Source organism: Mastomys coucha, unplaced genomic scaffold, assembly GCF_008632895.1.
Source record: "Mastomys coucha isolate ucsf_1 unplaced genomic scaffold, UCSF_Mcou_1 pScaffold20, whole genome shotgun sequence".
NCBI classification, from domain to species: Eukaryota; Metazoa; Chordata; class Mammalia; order Rodentia; family Muridae; genus Mastomys; species Mastomys coucha.
The window spans coordinates 20,723,996-20,748,294 of NW_022196903.1; the positions used below are offsets into that span (position 1 = coordinate 20,723,996).

At 38.4% G+C, this 24,299-nt stretch overlaps 1 protein-coding gene across 1 annotated transcript; it reads right to left on the reverse strand.

Moving 5' to 3' along the window:
• Positions 1-22: 22 nt before the first annotated feature.
• Gpr37 (G protein-coupled receptor 37) lies at positions 23-21,223 on the reverse strand. Its single transcript, XM_031381305.1, has 2 exons — positions 18,602-21,223; positions 23-1,359 (listed from the first exon to the last, which is right to left on the reverse strand). Exons 1-2 carry the CDS (start codon positions 19,589-19,591, stop codon positions 541-543), a joined length of 1,809 nt encoding a protein of 602 aa, XP_031237165.1. The 5' UTR covers positions 19,592-21,223; the 3' UTR covers positions 23-540.
• Positions 21,224-24,299: the final 3,076 nt, after the last annotated feature.

The window sequence follows — 24,299 nt, forward strand, 5'->3', positions numbered from 1 at the left end:
AAAAAAAAGAAAAGCAATTGTGTATTTAAGGCAATTAAAAAATTTATTGAGTCTTGGTTAAAAGTAGATTGACAGTCATGTTAAAGAAGGATGGGTAGTTTATTTGGTGCTAAGTTGCATGGCTGGAATAAAAACAAATCATTTCATATACAATGTACTTCCAATCACAACTCAAACACAAAATAACTAGCAAAATCCCAGGCCTGCCTTCAAGACACAACGACTATGTTTTTAAAAGAAAGAAAGAAATCGGACAATTAATATTGTTAAGGTGCAATAACTTTTGAATAAAATATTAGCACCATAGCAGAAAAAATGATCTGAGACAGTTTGCAACCTTCTTCTTACATAACTAAATAGAAACATTTTTTTCCCAGAGCACAAATATTAATTTGCAAAATCAGTTCTAGAGTAGTTAATATGTCTCCCTCTACTTGCTTTTCAAAATGTTTGCATTGTTCCCCTGTAAGGAAAAATATGGAGTAAAAATTTTCACAGGATATGAAAATCGAAGAAATCTGAGCTAACCAAGCCGTTCCTTCAGCAATGAGTCCCCACAGAAGCAAAGGTGGACATCTCCCTGCGGATAGTACTGAAGGGTGACAGCTCCAGCTCTGTAGTGTACTCGTTGTCGTTGTCATCACTGGTCACAGTGGAAGACTTCTGAATGCACTCTTCGCAGCAGCAGCAGCAGCACTCCATGAAGGCTCTGCTGAAGGGTCTGCAGAGGCAGAAGAGGAGCACGGGGGTGACACAGGACTTGAAGAACAAAAGGAACTGGCTGATGATGTTCAGTAGGTCCATTGTCTGCTGAGAGACGCCCGTGGCCATGTAGGCAGTGACAATATTGCAGATATTCTCAGGGATGATGCAAAACCCATATAAAATGGTCAGAGCCACCACTGTGCAGTTCATCTGGCTCTCTAGATGGATCTGCCGCTTGTTCCCACGGGTACTGGCCTTCTCCGCTTTGCGAATCTTCCGAGCGGTCACTAGCGAGCAGGTGATGGTGAAAAGTGTGGGCAGACAAAAGTAGCAGCCAAAATACCACCAGAGCCTTGCACCATCATAGGTGAGAGCCAAAACATAGATGGTGTCCGGTAAATCGGGAGAGATCTTTATGATACACCGTTCTGCAGGGGCCTGGCCACTAAAGCCCAAATCCTCCTTGCTCAACTGGCGGAGGACAACTTCTGGAAGTGCCAGGAGCAGAGCGCCAACCCAGATAACTGCAAGCTTGGCAGTGGTAGAAGAACAATTTTCAATCATTTCATAGTACATCTGGACGTTGGTGGCAGCCCGGAAGCGGTCTATGCACAGTGCACATAAGGTGAAGGTAGTGACACCCAGAGAAGCCACCTGTGGGGGACACAGAATACAGAGCTTCTGAGAGATCATAGCATCGAAAATTAAAACAGACGGGAGGGGACACCAGGGGAGAAGAGAGAAAGCCAAGTAGAAGAGGGCAAGGAAGTGGATAAGAAGGGAGGAACAGGGCATGGGAAGACAGAACTCAAGGACGAGAGCAGAAAGCTGGGGAAACAAGCGCCGGAGCACGCGCGTGTACACGTGTGAGTGTGTGTGTGTGTGTGTGTGTGTGTGCGCGCGCGCGTGCGTGCACACACACACACAAAAGAAGGTCAAAGAATGAAAGGTAAACTTGACCAATCACTTTAATCATTTGAGCCTAATGGAAAGAAAAATTGTAGTATTTGCTGGGTGATACACACACACACACACACACACACACACACACACACACTCACATACACCAAGGAATGGTAGTAGGGAGAGAAAGGTGCTTCTATAAAGGTCAGCAAGTCCTGTGTGATTTTTCTGTCACAGATAAGAACCTCTAGAGGCTGTAAAAATGTCAGTCACTGTGAAAATACCAGCCATCAGGACATCTAGATAAGCAGCAGAGACTGGCTTGTGTCTCGTTTTTATTACTTCAAATAGTCATGTTTTCCCAGGTGGGGCTCAGGACAGCCAGTGCTCTGAGCTGATTGTTTCTCACAAACTTCTCTATTGGAGATATTTCCCCAGTGTTTTCTAAACACAAAATAATGGATTCTTTCTGCTCCTTTTAAGGCATAGGCTTCTGAAAAACAAGAAAGGGAAATTCTCCGGAGGCCAAAATCATTGAGAAAATAAATTGCAAGTTAGTTGCTTACACTCTCTTTCCTTCATAGGGTTTCAAGACAGTTTGGTGCCGCGTGCTACGTGTCCATGTGCAAAGATCGAAGGCAAACTTAGGACCAATGCAAGTACTGGAGCTGAGAAGATGGTACAGTGGGTACCAAGCCTGATGACCTGAGATTGATCCCCAGAGTCCACTTTCTGCAAGGAGAGACTTAATATTTACAAATAGCACTCTGGCATCTACTCAGATGTGCTCTGTTGGACACGTGTGGACACACAAAAAAAAATTAAATAAATGTGTGGGTAAGGATTGGAGAAAAGACACCTCTGAGTTCAGAATTCACCCAAAATTGACACCTTTAAGGGTGTAAGAGGGACAAAGGAACAACAGACATTGGAGAAATTTACTACGTGATACCATGGGTGTCTTGGGAATCAGTGTAAATTGGGGCAGGGATGTCAAATTGAAACTAGGAGAACAACTTAGATGAAGTGAAGGCTAGAATTTCCACCAACTATGTAAGATGGAAAAATCCAAAATGGAATTTTAAATCATTAATGATGCCTGAGAGAGATAGGCGTAAATCCTTTCTGGAAGGGCTCAGAGACATCTCATAAATAAGGGAAACATGAGTTAACAAGATTAAAATCATAATATACAAAACAGAGCCACCTCGATGAGCTCATGTGCTCAATGAAACAAGCTACAGAACAAAACATCAAATTATTATATTCAGCATGGAAAATGTATGTGATAAACACAAACATCCATTAAATGTAAAAGAAAAAATGAGATGCTTAAGTCTGAAATACACATAAGATAACCATGAAAAATGCATAGAGGAGCCAAGGTAGTGTCTAGTTCTAACTACAGGAAATACTCATATTGGAAAAGAGTTTGGTAGAATAACATATCCAAAATCACTGCTTTTGTGTTCTTGTGGTTAGATATCCTAGTTAGTCATATCCTAGTTAGATATCCTAGTTAGTCAATAGTTCAAGCTCAATCAGAAATATATTCCTGTCATTCACAGCAAGGTTTTCCCAAGACTATATATTCCTAATCTAAATGCACTATGACAGTTGAATGTGTCAACTCGGCTGCATAAGAAACACTTACAGAACAGAATAAACACATATAGTTGTGTCTGCGTTCAGAGGCTGGATCATGAGGATTCTAACCTAATGAATGGCTTGAGTCCTAGATGGGCTCATGTTTTGATGGCTTTGTTTATAGATGGTAAATGATGAAAGGAAGGGCCTGGTTAGGGAGGTTAATCATTGGGGTAAGCCCTTAGATGCCTATCTCATCTACCTTCTTCCCTGGGCCTTTCTCTCTTTGCTACAGTCTGTCAAGAGGTGAAATAATGATCTCCCAAAGCCTATGCCATAGTCTGACACACCATAATGCTCTGCTTAAGCCTTCACTGTGGTGCTTTGCCCAAGCACCTGAGGGCAAACTTTTGAAAGCATGAATTCTTCCCTAAGTTGTTCAAGTCAAATATTTTGCTTACAATACTACAAACCCTACCAATACACAAACTATACCTTCTCTAAATAATATTCCTTCAGCATCAGGCATATTCTAGTGAGGCACAGAGATATACACCCAGTGTATGTATGTATTTTCTTTTTACACCAACACTAAGCCAAGCACTGTGCTTGATACTGAGGATTTAGATGGGAACAATAGCAATCCCTCTTGATCACAGTCGACCAAGAGTGGAAGAGTAATCCTATAGTCACAACTCGACACTGCAATCACCTGAGAAAAAAAAAAATTCACCCTGACACTTAGCGCGATATATAAGAAATTTAGAATGGTCATTTCTATAGATTTAAACAAGGGCAATAAATAAAAATTAAAGTGTTAAGGGCTCTCTATGAAGAAAAGTCTCCAGGTAGATGAAATGCTGTAGACTTTGCCCCAGAAACCAGGTTAAGAATATTTGTTACCATCATTGTTGATGAGAATGTTTTAAAACATAGTTAGATGTTATGGTTTGAAAAGAGAGCCAGAAAATTAAAGGAATGTTAGTACCAGTTATTTTAGAACCCACGGAATCACGATAGCAAAAAGAAAATGACAATGCTCAGACATGTGCTGTTTATCTGCCGTGTTCAAGCTGCCACTCTCCCCAGAGCTATGCCAACGTGCTTTGTGGGTTCTGTCCAACATGCTTTCTTCCCACACATGACACATCACACAGTGTCCCTGCACTCTAATATGAAATATCATCACAGCCTGTGTCATGATTTTTATTTTTATTGATGAAAATTATCTGAAACTGGAATATAATAACATTTTAACTGCATGAAAAGCAAAAGGCAAGAAAAAATTACAACAAAGCTCTAAAGCAGTTGGATAAAGAGCTTACAGTTGAGCTTATGGCAATAATTCTTCCAGTTCTTCGAGAAAATCCCCCAAATACCTATATAAGAAACATCTATATTTTATAGCTGGGAAAATGAAAAGCCATCTGTACATTCATATTGAAAACATTAACTTTCAAACATGAGGAAGAGTTGGAGGGAGACAGAAGGTCAGGAGTAATGAGATACAGATGCTCATTTATAAGGTTCTTAAACAATTTAGAAATAAATAAGATTAATATTAACTTTTACAAAGATCAGTCATTCCTCATGATGGATATTTGCTTCTCATTTCTTCATGAGATGCTCATGAATTCTACAAGTAAGGTCTACTTGGTTCTCATTGGTTTCTAATGAGGCTTTTTAAAAATGTCTGCAGCCACAATTGGAAGAATTTTTTTTAAGGACTGGCATTATTTAAAGGTCCTCCTCAAAAAATACCATGCAAAAATAAACAGTTCTTTATAGATTTTTCAAAAATCTATATTTGCATTTAAGGTTTTGAATTGTTTTACTTCTTTTAAGAATGTAAAACAAAGAAATCCTCAGATGCTTAAGCATCAACAAATCCTCCCGAGAATCTCTGTGTAGCCTCACTAAGGACATTTTTGTGTGTGTGTGCATAGCTCCCTGTTGTCACTGTCACTATCTGTTCAGAGTCTGTACACAAATATGAAGCCCCTGAGGTTTGTGATTCAGATCTTTTTAAAATGATGAATGGTGCTTATGGTAAAAGGAAGTCTCTGTAAAGCAGAATGCCAGACACTCTGAGGCGCAGGACACTTATTTGTTGGTTGTTTTCTTTCCTGACTTACAAAGAATACACAATGTACAATAAGTATCTTTTGCTTCCTCTTATTCTTTCTAATTATTAGTTTAGGAATTTCTAAACTCTGAACCACAAATTACGAGCGCTACTATTTGCCTCTCTAAGTCTGAGTCAGTAGCCCAGCATCGCATGAGAAGAACAAATACACATGTGTGAGGAGTAAAGGGAAATGATAGATTGCCAGCTACAGAGACTGTGGAAGCTGTCTCTTAATGAGAACACACTCCTGGTCTGGGAAAAAAAAATAACCTTTCTCAATTTCCATACGCTTCATCTCATAACAAACATCAGAACAAATTTTAAGCAAGATTTACACAGACTCCAACTCTGCTCATTAATACTGTTACTGCATTTGACTGGAAGATAGACATATTCTCAAAGCTTCTTCATCAGGATAGATTCTCAACTACATCTATCTTGTTCTGTAGATGTATTAAGAGATCATTCCAGCTTTGTGTGCAAAATTCACATAGTACCTGTATCTAGCACCTTGCTTACAAATTGTGCTTCTCTCTGATAGCTTGCACTGCAGTTAAGATCCCACAGAAATACCTTGAGCTTAGAAAGGTCACACCAACATCATAAAGAGTTATTGAAGGAGACAGTAAGAAAAGCTGGACCATCCAAAATGCTGATATCTCTTGAAATGTGGTTGCCAACAGCAACCGTAATCCAAATATCAGTCTTAGACCTTGTTGCTCTCCTGCTGTCCCACCTGCAGCCCCATTGCCTCAGATATTCTAATAAAAAATTCACCCATGCACTAAATTTGATGATGTGAAAGAAATCAAAATGTGGAAAAATCTCTACTACGTAACTCCCCAAAACTATTTATAGAAGATTTTAGCACATGAAAAGATTTAGCTGTTTATCTCAGACACAAATTGATAAAATTCATCAGAATAAGGAGCATTGGCCCAGATTCTGCATACTCAAATACAAAATCTACCATGTAATTAAAATTCCTAAATGTTAAGATAATATGAAAAGATGCCTATCACAATTTTAAATATTCTTGTTTACTTGAAGCTTATTAAAATTCTATGAAGATGAATAGTGCAATTATGTGCAATTATAAAACTGTATCATGAACTCTTGATCTTCTTCTTAGTATGACCATATCTGACGGCTAAAATTCAGTATCACTGTGAAGCATTCTCTTGGGAGGAAGGCTTTTAGGCATGGGCTTAGATAGACAGTTTTCTGGTGTAACACCTGAGCTGGGATGAGTGAGGTGCACTCTCTTATGATCTAAATGACAATGGGGAAAATAATTAACAGCAGAACTAGTAAACACCTTTGATAGACAAGACTATTCATTTTGAGAATTTTGAGACTAGAAGAATGCTAGAAGCAGAGAATTTTAAATGCTGGGAAAGTAGTTATTAAGGGATCTGTATCAAAAATGCAGAAAAGGCAACAGAATAGAAATAAAAATCTCAAAGATCTTTCTTTGAAACAATGTTCTGCTGTTCTTTGTATCCCGTAGGGGCAACAATAAATCTCCTTCAGCTCCTGCCCTGTCATCATCTAGTGCTGTACACCATGACTCCCAGGGACAAGATGGATGCAGCAATACTCCAGGTCTGAGAAGGGACCCAGGGAAGCTGTATATTATCACAAGTTCAGCATCATTGTGGATATGTTGAATTCTATTTTTAGTAGCAAAGAGACTATTACATCAGCCCAATGCTATAAACATGAATGTTTATTCATACATGCCTAGACACACACATGTACATGCAAATATAAAATTGTATATATGCACACCTACCTATAGAAATATACATATGTTATATCATGCTTCATAACAAGAACCTTAGTGAACAAAGCATATATTTTGTCCTCAAGTGGCTTCAGACCAAAAGTAGAACTCCTTTGTCACCTCCTACCTGCTGCTACATATCTGACAAGATATTCCTACATGTGTCTAATTAGCTTCTTATGCTGACCAAATGATAAAACTCTCCAGATTATACATTTTCAAAGGTTATGATCTGCATCTTGGAAAATAACACCAATTACTACTTAAGCCATCACATTGGCATAAACTTGGGATTTGGCCTTTTAAATCACATACTAACAATCGATATAGTCATGAATTATACCTTAAGGAATGCATTAAAATCTGTAGGTTGAAAGGATGAAGTACACAGGCAAGAGACCCTGACGACCACCCAGAATTTGGTTCTCAATATGCTTTTTGTTGGTCCTGACATGTACAGTGACCCTCATAAAGTTGAAAAGATCTTCTGTTCTTTAGCAAAATAATAGCCCAGAACAAAGGTCATTCACTTCATCCGTCCCCTTCATCATTCACAGGATCATTTAGTGTCTGAATGGTGATGTTTTATCTGTTGATACATTTGAGAGATGGAGCTGGTGCATTGGCAAATTGGATGACTTATGGAGTGCTTCAGATTGAATATTTCAGATTGAAGTCACTCATGACAAAAGTTACATGGAATTTTATGTTTTTAATGTTTTACTAACCCAAACTGGACTCCATTTTAAATTCCTGTGAAAAACGTTTTATTTCTATCTGTAGTTAGGGTAAAACTCACATGATAATCACCCAGATATTTCAGTTCACCTCTAATCCCATGAGAGACAAGTTATCATCTTCCCCTTGACCGACTGTCCTTCATAAGAAAGAGGGTCGTGTAGACTCCTCCCTTTACTGTGGACTCTGTAAGCTACACCACTGAAATAAAATAAGCATAAGAAAGCAATAGAGAGTTTTAAGGCTATAATGGAAGTTTAAGGAATAGCTTCCAGAGCTTGCATCTAAATTTTGTTATAGAAGATAATCAAATTAATAAAAATACTTTATAGTGAAACAACACAAATATAGTCCCCTGCTTAAAAACTACACTGGCAAGGCTGAACTACAGAAACTCAGTTGAGACTCCAACTATCAAAGACCATATTCTTGGACATCTTTATTATGTTGTTTCCAAAATTTCTGCTCAGCCTTGTTGATGACAAATTAAACACAATTATATTATATCACTGAGGAGAAATTGCATCAGTAAGGTATGGATGACAATGTCTTTAGGGAGTCAGTGTGAAGCTCTCTTCTTGAATGAGAATGAAACTAAATATCTCTTTCAAGTACAAGTGATTTTAAAGGTCAATGGTTTCCTAGGCTCTTTTAAGAAATACTAAAGAAAAAGTAATCGTAGTATCCTAATGGTAAAAGGCATACTTTATAATTCAAGATACAATGGGATACATTGTTCTCATTGCTCAAGAATTTAATTTGGTGAAATAGCAGTTCCTGAAAAAAGTTTCACTAATACCATGTGGAAAGAACTTTAAAACCACAGAAAACAATCATCCGGATTTACATATGAAGTTTCATAACATAAAAAAAACTTCTACAGAAGTTAAAATAAAATCAGCAGAAAAGATACAGCCTACAAAATAGGAAAAGGTGTCCTGCCAAACACATATGAGATAGGATTAATATTAAGAATACATAAAGACTCTAAAACATTAAACATTGAAAAGGATATTTAAACAATAAAGTACCTAAATGATCTGAATAGACAGTTCGTAGAGAAATAACAATTGATCAATAGGTATTTGAAAATGTACTTGAAACACATGCTCAGCCATTGATAAAATATAAATTATAACTACCTTAAGATTCCTTGTACCCACATCAGAATAGCTATCTTGAGAGAGGGGTGCAACAAATGTGGCAAGGATGTGAAAGGAAAGGAAAATGCATTCACTATTCGTGAAATCTTAAAACTCGTGAAGGCACTGTGGAACTCAGTATGAAGATATCTCAAAAATTCAAGCTGAAAAAAATTACTATAATATCTAGCTATAACACTTTTGGACATACAATTATAAGATCCAAGTCAATTTTCTCAAAAATACCTGTATATTTATGTTTAGTGTTAGATTACATTAGCCCAGAATTAGAGAATGAAAAGACTTTTTAAAAAATATTGTACACAATGGAGTTTAATGCAGCCATAAAGAAAACTTCAAGCAAAAATAAAATGGAATTTGAAATAATAATGTTAGGCAAAATAAGTTATATTAAAGAAGTACCACATGTTTTCTCTCGTATGCTGAACATGGATTTAAAATTCTCGATGTGTGTGTATACATGCACATGTGTATGTATTTGTATGTTATGTATGTATATAGGTTATGAAGCTAAAAAATGATCTTAGGATGGAAGGAAGTAATCTTAAGGGATGGGTAATAATGGAATAAATGTGTTAGCAAAGCAGAAGTTGGTAGCACTAGGGGAAGAAAGTGAATCAGCTGGAGAAGGAGATAGTGAATGAGAATAAAGTATACAGACACATATGTAGGAAGATGCCCTGTTGAGACTCACTTTATGTATAGTAATTTGTGAAATTAGGCTTTAGAAAACACAACATAAAAAGGACATAGTGGGCTGGAGAATTGAGTTAAGAGCACAAAATATAGAGCACTGGACTTTATTTAGTTCCTAGTGTTCATATGGAAGTTCACAAACATCTATAATTCCACTTCCAAGGGATCTCATACCCTCACTTGGCTTCTGTAGACTCTAGAGAGGCACATAAATACAGGCAGGTACTCACATAGAACAAAAATGAAAAGCCATAAGAGCATGTCCATCTTTTATGAAAACAGTGATCTGTGGAAATCCTATCTAAGCTATCGGTCCTTTTTGCCAAAGCTTACTACAAAAAAGTAGAGAAACAATTAAGATTGAGAGCAAGTTGTGAAACACCCAAGAGAGCACATGAAGTAAGCAGAACTCTTAGAAACTAAAAAGCATCTTTTACTAAATCTTTCCTTGGAATCAGGAGACACTGCAGAGAAAGATCCTTCACATGAAATGGAATCTACTTGCTTATATAACTTCTATAAAATAGGGAAATTTCTAACCAAGGTCATGAAAACTGTACTCTAACTTTGCTTTTATATCTAAAATGTTTAATACATCTATTTATATAGCATCTTTTGTTTACAAGTAACCTTAGGGAACAAGGACATTATTGTTGAGAGAACCCATTCATTTGGGCCATGAATGGCAATCTATTATTCCAGTGGTTACAGGACTAACACCCAGTCAGGAAGGGACAGGATGAGCACAGGGTACTTTCCTTTCAAAGCCTAAATGGTTTGAACTTGTATGCCTTTGGATTTTTTTCTTGCATTTTCCATAATCTTCATCCTTGCAAGACTTCAGGGCAACTTCACCAGCAGAACACTGCAGACCATGAGAGAGCACACTCAAAAGAACTGTTGTTAATCAGATTGCTGTAAATAAGATGACCTTTTTCAAAAAGGTCTTCGTTTTAGAGTGAGTATGGTTGATAACCATGGCAGGAACATGCTTTGATTCGTGTTTCCAAAACCAAAGACAGTACAAATAGAGAAGTAAGCCTTGTTCCTTATGTGCGTATAAGCTCTAAATCAAAGGCTTCTTTACAACTATAAGTCCATAAGATTAGCTTTCTTTCCCTTTGAACATAAACAATATGTAATTTAACATGCCAACATCTAACACAAACCAATGCTAGTCTGTTACACCTAGCCTATTTCATTTATACATGACTTCTAATGTCACTGAGAAAAACATATCATAAACATCAACTGCTGACTGCCATTTTTAGCTCCTCTTGAATATTTTTGCTGTTGTTTAAGCTTAATAACAAACTGACTCTTATCTAAAGATCAAATGAGACTATTTTAAAACCAACATATTGCTTCAAAACTTGTCTTGACCCTGTACTTTTTTCTTTCAAGTTCTAGCTTGAATTAACGTTTCCTTTCAACTACAACTTCTATAACGCAATTTATTCCTTCCATATTTAAAAAAAGTCATTTAAGTTCACCTTATCTAACATTATTTAGTTAAGCATCTGTCAAATGTTCATTAATTTTAATAGGAGAAAGTTAAGCAATATTCTCACCATTTGTTTGAAAATATGCTACCCTCTCGAATAAACCAATCTAAAGATATTTTCTACCCCACATTTATTCCCAGTAATTAGAAATGTGTTTCATAATATCATGTTTTTCCAAACTCGCAGTACAGTTTACAATTCTTGGTACAATTATGATGATTTTCACCCATCTTTAGGGAACTAGATAGCTGCTCAACTGGGTGCTTAAGTATTGAAGAATAATCAACAGATTTTCAACTTATTTCTGTTGTCATTACTCAAATTGTTCTGTGTGATAGTAAATGTAAAATAAAATATATACTTGTACTTGAATATTTCTGCCATTCTTGAATGGTATTGAAAAAACATTTTAACATGAAATTTCTTAGCTTTTAACTAAAATTCTACTGTTACTAGTCTGATAAGGAAATAGCCTTTATTCGGTCCTCTACCAAAAGGCAAATATTTGCAATTCTGACATCTTGCTGTGAATTAATTTATCAGGCCATTTTTCTTATAAGAAAGATATTTGAACAAAGGACAAGATGCCAGACAGAGAAAGTAAGAAGACAGGGAAGGTGGGGCATGCTAATACAGGGCTCTTTTGCAACAAAGTAGCAACTGTTAATAGAGTCATAGACCTAATGACAGCAAGCCATTCTAGGCAAGGATAAAATCAGTGATCTTGTCCTCATTAATGCTATGAATCATCCAAGTACATGCAGAAAGATAGCACTAAAAAACAGTCATAAACTCACAAGCAGAAAGTATCTGTCCTTTGTAGTAAATTTGATACTAAGATTTTACCCTGTGCTTTGTGGAAATGATCTAAATAATCAATATCCATTTTGCAAATAGGAAGACCCCCAAAAGTCTGAAGCTGTAGTAATTTCATTCTCTACCACAGAACTTTAGATTAGATCACCATTTTGGCACAAAAAAATAATATTTTAATGAGGACACTTAAGAGTTAGTCTTGGCAACACGGTTGAGTTAATTATGGGAACTTGGCAGGTAAGTTCTTGAGAGGTAAAATGAGGAAGTAACCTTGAAGGATAGGCACATGACTCCTACATCAGAGACAAATCTTGGTTTCTAGATGCCCGTCCATCTCCTGCTTTGTACAGTCCACATCTCAGACACAGGTCTATAGTTTCCAACATGATACAATTTAATATGGTTGTGACACATTAGCAAGAGGGAAAATGCCGTCAAAGTCCATGCAGCAGCATAAAGAGCTATGTTCATAAGATCAAGCAAGGCTTTTTTGATTTGTTTGTTTTGTTTGTTTGTTTTGTTTTTTGTTGTTGTTGTTGTTTGTTGTTTGTTTTTTGTTTTTCAAGACAGGGTTTCCCTGTGTAGGCCTGGCTGTCCTGGAACTCACTCTGTAGATCAGGCTGGTCTTGAACTCAGAAATCCACCTGCCTCTGCCTCCCAAGTGCTGGGATTAAAGGCGTGGGCCTCCCGCTCAAACAAGGTTTTGATTTCACAGTTTCTTTGTTTATATTTTTGTTTTGTAGCCATAGTTGGTTTCTTTTCTTTGTTCAAGGCACTTTGATTCCAGGTTCAGGATACCTTGGAAGCCTTCAGGAACTCCACATCCTCGGAGTGTGCACTAGAGAAATTAATTTAGTTCTTGGAGAACTCTAGTCTTTATGATTCCTTTCTCCTGTTTTGTAATAATGCACAAAGTATCTCCTTTGCCAGTCTTCCTTCTCAGTTTCTCTAAGGTTATATTCAATGCAATGCATGTCTTTGGTATTATAAAAAATGACTTGCCAGGCAGTGGTGGCTCATGCCTTTAATCCCAGCACTTGGGAGGCAGAGGCAGGTGGAGTTCTGAGTTCGAGGCCAGCCTGGTCTACAGAGTGAGTTCCAGGACAGCCAGGGATACACAGAGAAACCCTGTCTCAAAAAAAAACCAAAAAAAAAAATGACTTAATGTAATGTATTACTACATTGTTAAACAAAGTTCTAATGTTGTTAATATTTGTATAGGTCAGTGTTTCTCAATCTGTGTGTGATGACCCCCATGGGGTCAAATGATGCTTTCACAGGGGTCACCTAAGACCATCAAAAGCCACATATACTTACATTATGATTCATAACAGTAGCAAAATTACTGTTATGAAGTAGCAATGAAAATAATATAGCTAGTAATTACCAAAACATGAAGAACTGTATTCAAGGATCACAGCATTAAGAAGGATGAAAACCCCTGGTATTGATTAATCATTATTAAATAAAGATAGTTCTTTTGTCATTTAGATACATTTTGTATGTGAAAAGACATTTCTAGTGCCTTTCTTTTTGATGCCTTATGTTTTTAATCATTTCTATATCAAGAGACTAATGAGCTTATAAAAACAAGAATTAAAAGATTTTCATACTTGTGAGTTTTCAATATTGATCTAAGCAGTACAATCATTTAAATTAGTGGTGAGAGTGTAATTGAAAAGAACATTATAGGGAGCAGAGTTTTCAATTGAATTTCTCAGTCTTTGGTCATAACTCATTATGATTGTGAACTAGACCATCTGAGACTATTCTGGAACTTCCCCCAATGCTTCCTTAAAGCCTATATTACAGTATTAGTCATGCTGTAGTATATTATATTATTCTTTCAAAACTTTAATAACCATAGCTTGTCCGGCATATTTTTCTTGGAAAGGTTTTACATATTATCCTCCTTCCACCTGTCCTAATACATTGCTTTTCACTGAAGAAAATTCTAATAAATGTGTTATGAATGAATAGGTGGTAGATGAATGGAAACTTGATGGCATATGTAAAAAAGGCTCATAGACATTGATAAATTATTCAGACTGCTCTTAGTCAGTTATCAGGTGCTACTGTTTTATACATAATTCGTAAGAGCTTAATGTCAGATAATAGTCCTTAGAAGAGAAACAATGAAAAAACCATTTCCTTGTTCATGCTTCCACTGATGAGCCTGTAAAACAATCTCATTTTGACAACAACCACATTAGCTACTTGAAGCTGAAATTTGATTAGTAGTTTTATTTATTGAGCTCCAATTTCAGTTAACTTCACCATATATACTGTCCAGGATAGAGGTGTCAATGAAAGCTCAGTCTGGGAAACTGATTCCCTGTCTTGCTGGAATCTCTAGCTAAACATTTGTCCTTGCTTGGAAATGTAGGAAATGATTACAGCGGGATTAATGGGGAGTCGTAAAATATTTGTTAAGTACCATTCTCACAGAGTCCATTTTCCCTGAGAAAATTATAAGTAACTTTCAAATTGCTCATAAAACTGCATGTTTCCACTTAAAAGTCCATCAGACTACCTAATAGCTAATCCACTGCTAAAGCAAATTTAGCATCCGCTGTGATAAATGTGCTATTACATGAATGTGAGGTTTAGGAAATTCTGTGTTGAACTACACAGTTACTGGCCATGCCATCTTTAGCATCCAATTACCTTTCCTTTCTTCACTTGTCGGTGCTGAGTACAAGCTAAAACAATGAAGAAATCACTTATTTCACACAGTTTAAAACCAGTATTTCCAGAGTCATTGGAAATGCCACCTTTTTTCATGGTACAATATTCTAGATTTTTCACAAGTTACTTCTGGCCAGAATTCCTGGTGAGATATGTTCCCTAGATCTCTACACAGGGATATGAAATCCCAGTAAAATAAAATGCAGTTAAATCTGTGATGACTTACTGGAAGGTACGGATCCTTTAAACTACAGGGGAACTTATATCATTTGAAACCCACAATTAACATGTAAACATCAGTAATTGTTTGGCGATGGGCTGGGATCATCTGATACACTGCTCTGACTGGCTTCCGTCCATCAGCTAATAAGCAAAAAGCTGCTTTGCTTACTGTATTCAGTATCTGAACCATTTGGCTTTAAACACGTGCTCCATGCTTAGGCAACCCATACCCAAACCTTCACAGCACACAGACGCTACGTACATCTGTTTTTCTGAGTATTAGTTTCACTGGTGTCTTTGTGATAGGCCAACTTAACTGTGATGTGTCTGTGAGGATAGCTCCCAAATACAAGGGGTTTTTTCCCCACCTTCTCCCCCATCTCCATTTTCCAACCATTCTATTGCATACCATCTTTATTAGATTCAAGCATAGCCATGATCATTATGATTTAAAAAAAAAAAACATAAATCAGCTACAGACGATGGGATTTCTTGCAGAAACAGGATGAAACTTATGAATAGGAAAATCTATGATGGTCATGTACTAAACCGTGTTAACTGGCTTATTGTGTTATCTAGTCTTCTTTTTCAGAAGGTGCAAAGAAGTAGAAACAAAAACAGACAAACTGCTCTTTGTATGCAACTTTGCTTTATAAACTGTTTTTCTATCCAGCAAATAGCAACCTTTAAGTGTTGAGTCTGTGGTCTCGGTGCCTCTACCCTAGGTTTATTTGCAGAATTATTTCTTCTCATTGAAATAAGAATGGAAGCTATGGTGTCATGTCCTTCTGATTTAATTTACAAAGTGTAAAGCCAGTGTAGCAAATGCTGCGGCTCTCTACCCAGACTGCCTCTGACTCATCTTTCAAGGATGATTGCCTCCCCCAGAAAATGGAGTATAGGGTACAGGAGTCTGATGGCTTTTGGTTGCATCCCTCCCTAGAAATTATTCTTCACCAAAGGGATTCACTGGGCTCAAAAATATGCCCTATATCTGAAAGAAGTTTCTATGCAGTAATGGGATCACTAAAGACAACAAAGGCCCTCTTACTCAATTCAAGATGTTCCTTCATGGCTACTCTAACCCTAGAGGTTCCCTAGCATCAAATGAGGTCTCTGTGGCAACTTCATAAATAGTTCAAATTCTCCCTCTGCCCACTTGCTCTTCAATGTCAAACAAGGGTTGAACCTGATCATGACCCAGCAGACTTCACCTCTCCCTAACACCAAACCATACACACAAAAGCTCCATCTCAGAGTCTGAATATTCTGACGTGGAAAAGGAGAAGCAGTGTTTTTGAGATTTGAACTATTGCTCTTGTTCTTAGAAATTGGAAATTAGGAAGCTGACATAATGGTTCAATAATTATTTTTATAAAATATGGTAAAGTATATAAAATTTATTCAGAGACGTGAAATGTGGTGATAGGTTTTCATGTATATTGTATATTGTAACTACTGTATAAAATAAAAAATGTGTAATATGAATCATATTTTTAAATTAATATTTTCTTCTCTGGAAAAAAGTAAAATCAAATCTCAATAATGGAAAACAAAAAAGATTATGAAAATGTAGAAAGCTAAGCAAAACTACAGACAGTAAAAGAAAGTTTTACTAACAAGAAACATTGTTTTTTTAACAAAAGTCTTTATGAAAAAACTGACTTAAAAAGATGTATAAAGTGTTATTATAAGTTTGTAAACTCTCAGGCTGATAGAGTGGATACACTTAAACTGTAATCACCATACTCTAGAAGTGAAGGCAGGAGGATCAGGAGTTCAAGGTCATCCTCAGTTACAAAGTGAGTCTGGGTCCAGCTTCCATTACATTTGACCTGGTTTCAAAAAACTAAAATCAAAATAAAAACTTCAGAGTTAGAAAGAAATTTAAATGCATAATAGACACCATTCCTTAAAAAAGATAGGTCTTATTAAACTCACCCATGTTTTAATATTCTTTCTTCTGTTTGATACAATTCTTTCTACTTGTGGTTTCCATCAATTGCTTTGGCCATTTGTTTCTTTCTCTGATCCCTTCTTCTGCCTTCTTTCATTGCTTTCCCACCTAATGTACAATGCAACCCCTGCCCCAACCTGTAGTTCCCAGTGTGGCATGCCAACACAATTCCTACTTGTGGGTTACCTCTCCTGTTTGAACTTTACACTTTATTTTCTAAATCTCCTTCTGGCACAAGTCTTCTGCATTATTACAACAGTAACAACAAAAAAAAAAAATCAGAGAAAACTTAATCTAATATTGCCTTTGAAAAGATAAATATAACATGACACCTATTCTCTTAGACAATCCAGCTATGTCCCCTCCACTTAAAAAACGAACTGTCTCCCCAGTAAATGGCAGCGTTTCAGAATCTCTCCGTGCTTGGCAACAGTGAGGCCCTGGATCCTGGTAAGTAGCAACAGCTGATTTAGTAGCCATGGATGATCCTACATCTGAGCCCAGACTGAATAACAGAGGGTCTTATTGACTCTCTGGCTCTGGACCTTCTCAGTAGGCACTGTTTGCTCTTTACTTATCTTGAAGTTTGAAAGCTGAGACAATGTTGAACACAGTGTCAACTGGCCCTGGTACCAGACAGGATCAGAGGCTCTGGAATATTTACAGTTTCCCTTCTTGTGTTTCTATAAATGAAATGGACAGCCTGAATGGAGAAAATCAAGGCCCAGCTGGCTAAAACCACAACTGGCAGCCAAACACTTGGGCAGGTTCCAAGAGCTGGTGTTTAAAGGGAGGCCAATTTACAGAGCAAATTCCAACTGCTAGAGCAAAGACTGGTACAGTAGCTCTAGCATGAAGCAGTAAAACCTTGTCTTGCTCAAACAATTTTCACTTGGAAGTTTGGGAGCTAACTTTTTTCTTCAGAAATGTTCTTATGTTGCCAGTAAATCCCTTTAAAATTATCTATCTTTCACAGCCAGAGTACTGGCAAATTTGTGTCCTATCTCTATAAATGTTAGAGTACAGGGGACTGGACTAAGTCTTATTTTTAAGTTCATTCAGAAAGCTGAACTGCTTCTAAAAGTTAAGAAGGATCCACAAAGAAAGACCTAACAATATAGAGGAAACAGTAGGGCAGACAGTTTAACCAATGTAAACTAATTTGGGAGATTCCTAATATACCATGAGACCAACTGCAAAACTAAAATTGATGTTCTTTTATACATAAAATATAACCTCAGCTTTGGTAGTTAAAAAAAAAAAAAAGCTCAATCATCTCTCTGGAGGATGTCACGGTGGAGTCACAATGAAATACTAGAACTTTAGTAAATAAATACTAATGATCCCTCTCTTCTCTGCCCCCAATACTAGGTTCCAATAAAGACAACCACGGGCTGGCCATTATTTAACCCTGGGTGCCAAGTCAAAAATATTACCATATCCAGAAAACAGTTGTACACATAGAACTATCACACACACACACACACACACACACACACAAACACACACACACACACACACCAGGCTAGGAGCAGAGGAGTTCGAAGATGGTTCAGCAAAGCTGCTTTTCTTTCATACACACGTGCTTGCATAAGTGACTGGGGAAAAGAGAAGGGATTCAGAGAAAGAAGCAAAGAGTCCCACAGGTAGGTGCATACAACCATTATTCTCCAGAAACTAATAAAGGCAGTAGTTAGGGGTCATTACCTCAATATAGGGCACGATCTTGCAAGAGAAATCTTCCAAAAGCCACTTCTTGGTCAACTCATGGAAGATGACCAGGGGGAGGCAGAAGAAGATAATTAGAAAGTCCCAGAAAGCCAGGTTGGCTAAGAGAGAATTGGAGATGCTCCTCATGTAGTAATTGTGACACACGATGCACATCACTGCCAAGTTACCAATGATGCCGGTCCCAAAGATCACCACAGATAAGCACATGACTGCATAGGCTCCGTAGGATTCCTGGGTCAATGGGTAGAAGGGGTTCTTCAGTCTCACGCGCCTACTAGTGCTATTTCCATGGCGTGGACCCCCTTGGTCAGGGACCCAGTCATCTGCAGACCCGTTTTGCGGTAGTGCCCTGCCTGGGGGAGCAAGGGTCCTCCCTTCCTGTACTGCTGAAGGCCTGTGGTGGGAACCCTGGAGTTGTCCAGTTCTTCCTGGCCAATAAAAAAGATCTCTGGGTTCAGGTTCGGTTTTCACACTGTGCTCCTGGCTGCTCCGGGGACTCCCATCGCGCTTGGAACTCATCTCTCCCCGCTCAGAGGTCTGAAGAAAGAGTTGAGGGTCTGTGGGGTCCCTTCTCCTCAAATGTCCGGATGGTTCTTTACCCTGGGCACCTTCCCATCTCCAGGCACTTGGTGGCTTGGTTGGAGGACCCAAGGGTCCAGCAGCTGCCTCTTCAATCACACCTGTGTCACCGCTCCTGAGTGGTGGGAGGTCCCAGGAGGTTGCCCCTCTAACCTCTGCTTCCAGTTTCTCTCTGGGCACATGGACTCGCAGAGCATCTCTTGCCGAACTCCTAGGTCCCCGGGCATCCCTGTTGCGGCGTTGGATCAGTGGGGAACAGCTCTCCCCCAGACAAGTTCCATTCCTGGGCTCAGGGACAAAGCTCAGGGCAGCAGAGACAGAAACCTTGAACAGCAGCAGAAGTAGCAGCCGCGATTTGCGCGAGAGAGGCGCGCCCAGGGCTGGCATGGCTCGGCGAGGGCGCACCTAGTAGCCTGGCTCTAAGCTTAGTACCGACACCTGCTGCCAAACTTGGTGCAGAGAGTTAGGCACATGTCACATACTCACCGCTGGGTAGTGGAGGGGGAGCAGAAGATTGCTGGGAGGGCAGGGAACAGTGCGCTCGGGGAAGGACGGTGTCATCAACACATCCCTACAATCCTTCCACGTTTCGTGTCCTGAGCATTTCCCAGCCAAATCGAATCCAAGCTCGGTGCACCCGAAGGCTCCGAGGGAAATAGCAGATCCAAGAGGCTGACCTTGAAAAGTTGCGAACACCACCTGATTGTTCCCTAATGTTGCGACTGGGCGCAGCCTGGAGGAAGCCCCGCGCTCCTCCCAGCCTTTGGGTGGTGGCTGCCTTCTTGGTAACAGTTGCTCTGCTATTTACATCCTTTCAGTACTGCTTTATCCAGTCGCTAGTAGAGGTCTCTAGAGAAAAAGAAAAACAAGTCCCCTCCACTAGGGGACTGGCTGTCACAATCCCACTCTCGGCGGGGGGTGTGTTGGGGGGGGGACCCGTTGCAAATAAGGCAACGCTGGTGCTCAGACGAAACTCTTGCCTCGTTTAACTCCGACGACTTTCGAAGGGACTGTTGCCAAGGAGAAGCCAGATTCAAAACCCCGCGGCCACTGTCAAAGTTGCTGCTCCTTCAGCTCAAAGTTGACAAGCGGATGGCGCCAGCGGCTGCGCATAGTTCACGGGCTGAGAAGGCTTGGAGTGGAGGGAGAGAGAGGAGAGGGCGCTGCTGTTTTGTGCACAGTGCTGTGGGCTGCAGGAGCTTGTCATTGCCACCACCATCGCGACCCGGGTGGAGAGCGTGGTGCCTGGAACCGCTGCAGGCGGGCGGAGCGGTGCATGGTCGACAAGGGAGGTGGCCCGGCCTCTCCCAGCCGCTCAGCCACTGCGCGGGCTTCACTCCAGGTCGCCTCCCTCTCGTCCTCCTTCTAGCAGAGCATCTGGTTCGTGGAGAGACGGGATCCCCTGGTGGTTTTACCACACACTAAACCCACACACGTTTCATTCAAGGCGTTCGCAGCAGCTTTCAATAGGAAGCTGGGAGCGACCAGGGAACATGGGCGGAGGCGCCGAGTCTGCGCTACTAAAGGCGACTAAAGGACGTGAACTCCATGGGTTATTGCTCTAGATAGTCCAACCAGCCCGACCTAACCTGTCACCACTCAGGAGAGGGTTGGGTCTCAGGACCCCCGGTGCAGGCGGGGATCCCTGGAGGAGAACGTAGAAAGGGTAAGACTTGAGGTCTGCAACAATTGGTAGCAACTGGTGCGCATGCTCAGGCCTCAGACTCCCCAGGGAATAGTGACACATTCACAGTCTTAGATTCCCCAGAGCAGAGTCAGAAAAGAAACAGAGTTCATAGATTTCATTCACCAGGTGAGAGAGAGGATTGTAAGGTAAGAAGGCTCCAGGCGCACCATTACATTCAACGTTGACTTTGAAAGCATCGTACCAGGAGGTGTGGTTAGAGCTAATCACAGGGAGCAGAAGGGAAGCAGCATCCTGGCTGTGCTGAGAACTGAGGGGGACTGAACTCCCATCACACTGTCCACTCCTTTCCAACTTTTATATACCCACAGCCCTGTATAGCAATCTTATTTATAGCTAAGAAAACAGACAAATATCGGACCAAATTTTTTAAAAGGGAAGAAATATGTTGTGAAATAGAGACAAAGGCAACAACAGAAGAATTATCTAAGGGCACAATAGAAAATACAGTAAAAATATACTTGCGATAAAGAGCCTCAAACTGTCTGCATCCTAAGCACTGGCATTTGTGATTATGTAAAAGGACCTCTACAGTGAGATTTACTTACATATCTGGAGATGGAAAGAGTGTCACGGGTGATAAAGTGCACACACAAGGGACTCAAGAATAGAAAGGTTAAGAGAGTGGAGAGAGATGAGAGAGTAGTAGCCTATGAAGATCTTTATAATATTTTTCTGGCGTTGAGGCTCAAACGAGCAGACTCACAAATACCAGACATAACAATAAAACTGACAAGGGTCAAAAAAAAAAAAACTATTTTGGAAAAAGATGGACAAAAAATAAAATACAGGATTTCACCAAAGGTTAAGTCCCAAAGGACATGTCACAAGGGAGGAAGTGTTCAGCATCAGCTTGTTGGATGACTGAAAATGGAAACATAGATAAAATTATTCTTTTTTTATTTTTTGACACGGTTTCTCTGTGTAGCCCTGGCTGTCCTGGGATTCACTCTGTAGACAAGGCTAGCCTCGAACTCATAAATCCACCTGCCTCTGCCTCCCAAGTGCTAGGATTAAAGCGTGTGCCACCACAGCCCGAAAATTTACTTTCTTTTAAAGTGGACAAAAAAATGAAAAAGGAAGAAAATCTCACTTGCAAAGGTATTTGTCAATACCTCAAAATACTGCAGGTTTATATCCTATGAGTTCAAACATAAGATCAAGAATAAGCCCTTGTGGAACCCTTTTGCCTTACAAGAAATCTTCACACTTATTTCTAATAGCAACAACAACCAAAATCACACAGAAATAATGTAAATGACATCGAAGATAGGAATAAAAATTTCACTATGGTATGTGTAATAAACAGAACAAACTAGATGTACGTGTGTCATATTAACCAGATAGATCCTGAATGCATGAATGGAATGTAAGAGAAAAAGGTGAACAATCAATGGGCTCATTATACTGAGTTTCCATTTGAGCTGTGTAGATTTGTGAATAGAAAGGACACATCTGACTTGGATTATTAGTCTATTCAAAAGTTGGTGAATGGAAATGTGATGAATCTTATATTGTAATCATATTTTATTATATATAATTTTATTTTTATTATGTATTTACATATTATATATTATTTTTATATATATTTATATGTGCTTAATTATATATAATAATTACAATTTATTATTTTGTTTCTTTAAAAAACTTCCAAAACAAGACCTGGGTTAACTATGGAACAGAAAAGCAAGATGCCAAAATAAAAATTGTGATGCTTTTTTCTCTCTTATATTACTTTAAAGGCTGGGCTATATATGTAAACAATTTTCTATTCTTCTTACTCTGGATCACTTAAATGAGTCACTAATATTTATGGTACTCAGCAAAGAAAAGAGGCTGAACTATGTGGGGAGAAAATCTCTTTATGCCCTTCTTAGAAGCTCCAGTTGGCATCTTTAAAGTGGCAGGACACAGCTCCCAAGTAGACAGCTTATGCTTATGTGGCTTAGGAAAGCACTGAAGGGCTGCTCATGTGCCTCTGAGTGCTGTCTTCATTTTCCTAAGTATCTCCTCCTCCACCTGAAAAATGAAGCCTTCCTGTTTGGACTGATAACATGGCCTAACATTTCACAGTGACAAAAACAAAACAAAACAAAACAAAAAACAACACAGGAACTCTGTTTGAGCCAGGCATGATATCAGCTTTTAGCTTTCAGAAAAATACAATTTTTCTTCTGAAATACAAGGATACTAAAAGCTGCTTTCAGATCTGCTCACACGATTTAATATGTTGATTAAATGAATAAGAAAGAACTATATGAAATGTAAAAATTCAATGTCATTACTAGTCCAATTGTTTGTAAATCTTAGCAAATTTTAAGCACCATTAAGAATACATAAGCCTTGATGGGTAATGCATATGATAAATAAAAATCTGAATTAATGAGTTTATTTTCTAAGAAAGTTTAAAGTATATCTAAAAAGAAGTGAAACAAATGTCTTTCAAATGCTTTCCCAAAGCTTCTCTCAGCTGTTGCTATAATTTTAAAAATAGGAATAGTCACAGCTCATCTATTTCTGTAGTTTCTACTTTAGAAATAAATATCAAGAAGTTAGCTGCTCAGTGTCTGAATTAAGCGGTCATTTATGTGTTCATGAAGGACTGGTGTGGTCACTGCTATCTTCTATGTCAGCACTCCACAAGCTTTATATTACATAGCATTGAGTTTTATTAAAATAAAAGAGTAGATGTAAACTATTACATGTCTCAGTATTTCTACAAAAATCTATTACACTCCGTCTACTGTTTAGTGTGCTGAAATGAGACATTAAAATATAATACTATTTCAAGTTTTAAGATATATCATAGAACTGGAGAAAATTTATGCAGTGGGCAATCCATTTCTCAAATAATTTTTCTTTCCTGTTGTTCAAATAATTTAAAAAGCACCCTGTTCACAAAAAGAGTTTTAACATGTTGCCAATGATTATTATCTAAGATTCAATGGTCTTCTTTTGAGTTTGACAATTTGTAATTCTAAATTTTCTCTGTCCTTAGTTAACAATCATCACTTGGAAAGGCTTCATTCATGCACCTATTAGTCTATCTATTCTATTATTCTGTTACTGTTACATAGGAAAGTTTAATTAGAATTAATAAGAATATAGTTTTGTTAGAGCTGTAATACCAAAACAATTATATCCACATTTTAAAAATTAAAATTAAAGTATATATATTAGATAGATAGATAGATAGATAGATAGATAGACAGATAGATAGATGGAAGATAGATAGATAGGTATTTGTGGCATCCTAAGGTACACAAGATTTTTATCAAACAGAAAATAAAGTAGAACATTGTCCTTTAAAAAATGTAGCTCTCTGCTCATGGATTGGCAGGATTAATATAGTAAAAATGGCCATTTTACCGAAGGCAATCTACAGATTCA

Excerpts from the sequence above, each read along its gene's own strand:
- Gpr37 (XM_031381305.1), bottom strand. The coding sequence starts at position 19,591 with ATGCCAGCCCTGGGCGCGCCTCTCTCGCGCAAATCGCGGCTGCTACTT. Across the intron at positions 1,360-18,601 it reads AGATCGTGCCCTATATTGAG|GTGGCTTCTCTGGGTGTCAC; the intron begins GTAATGACCCCT and ends TGTCCCCCACAG.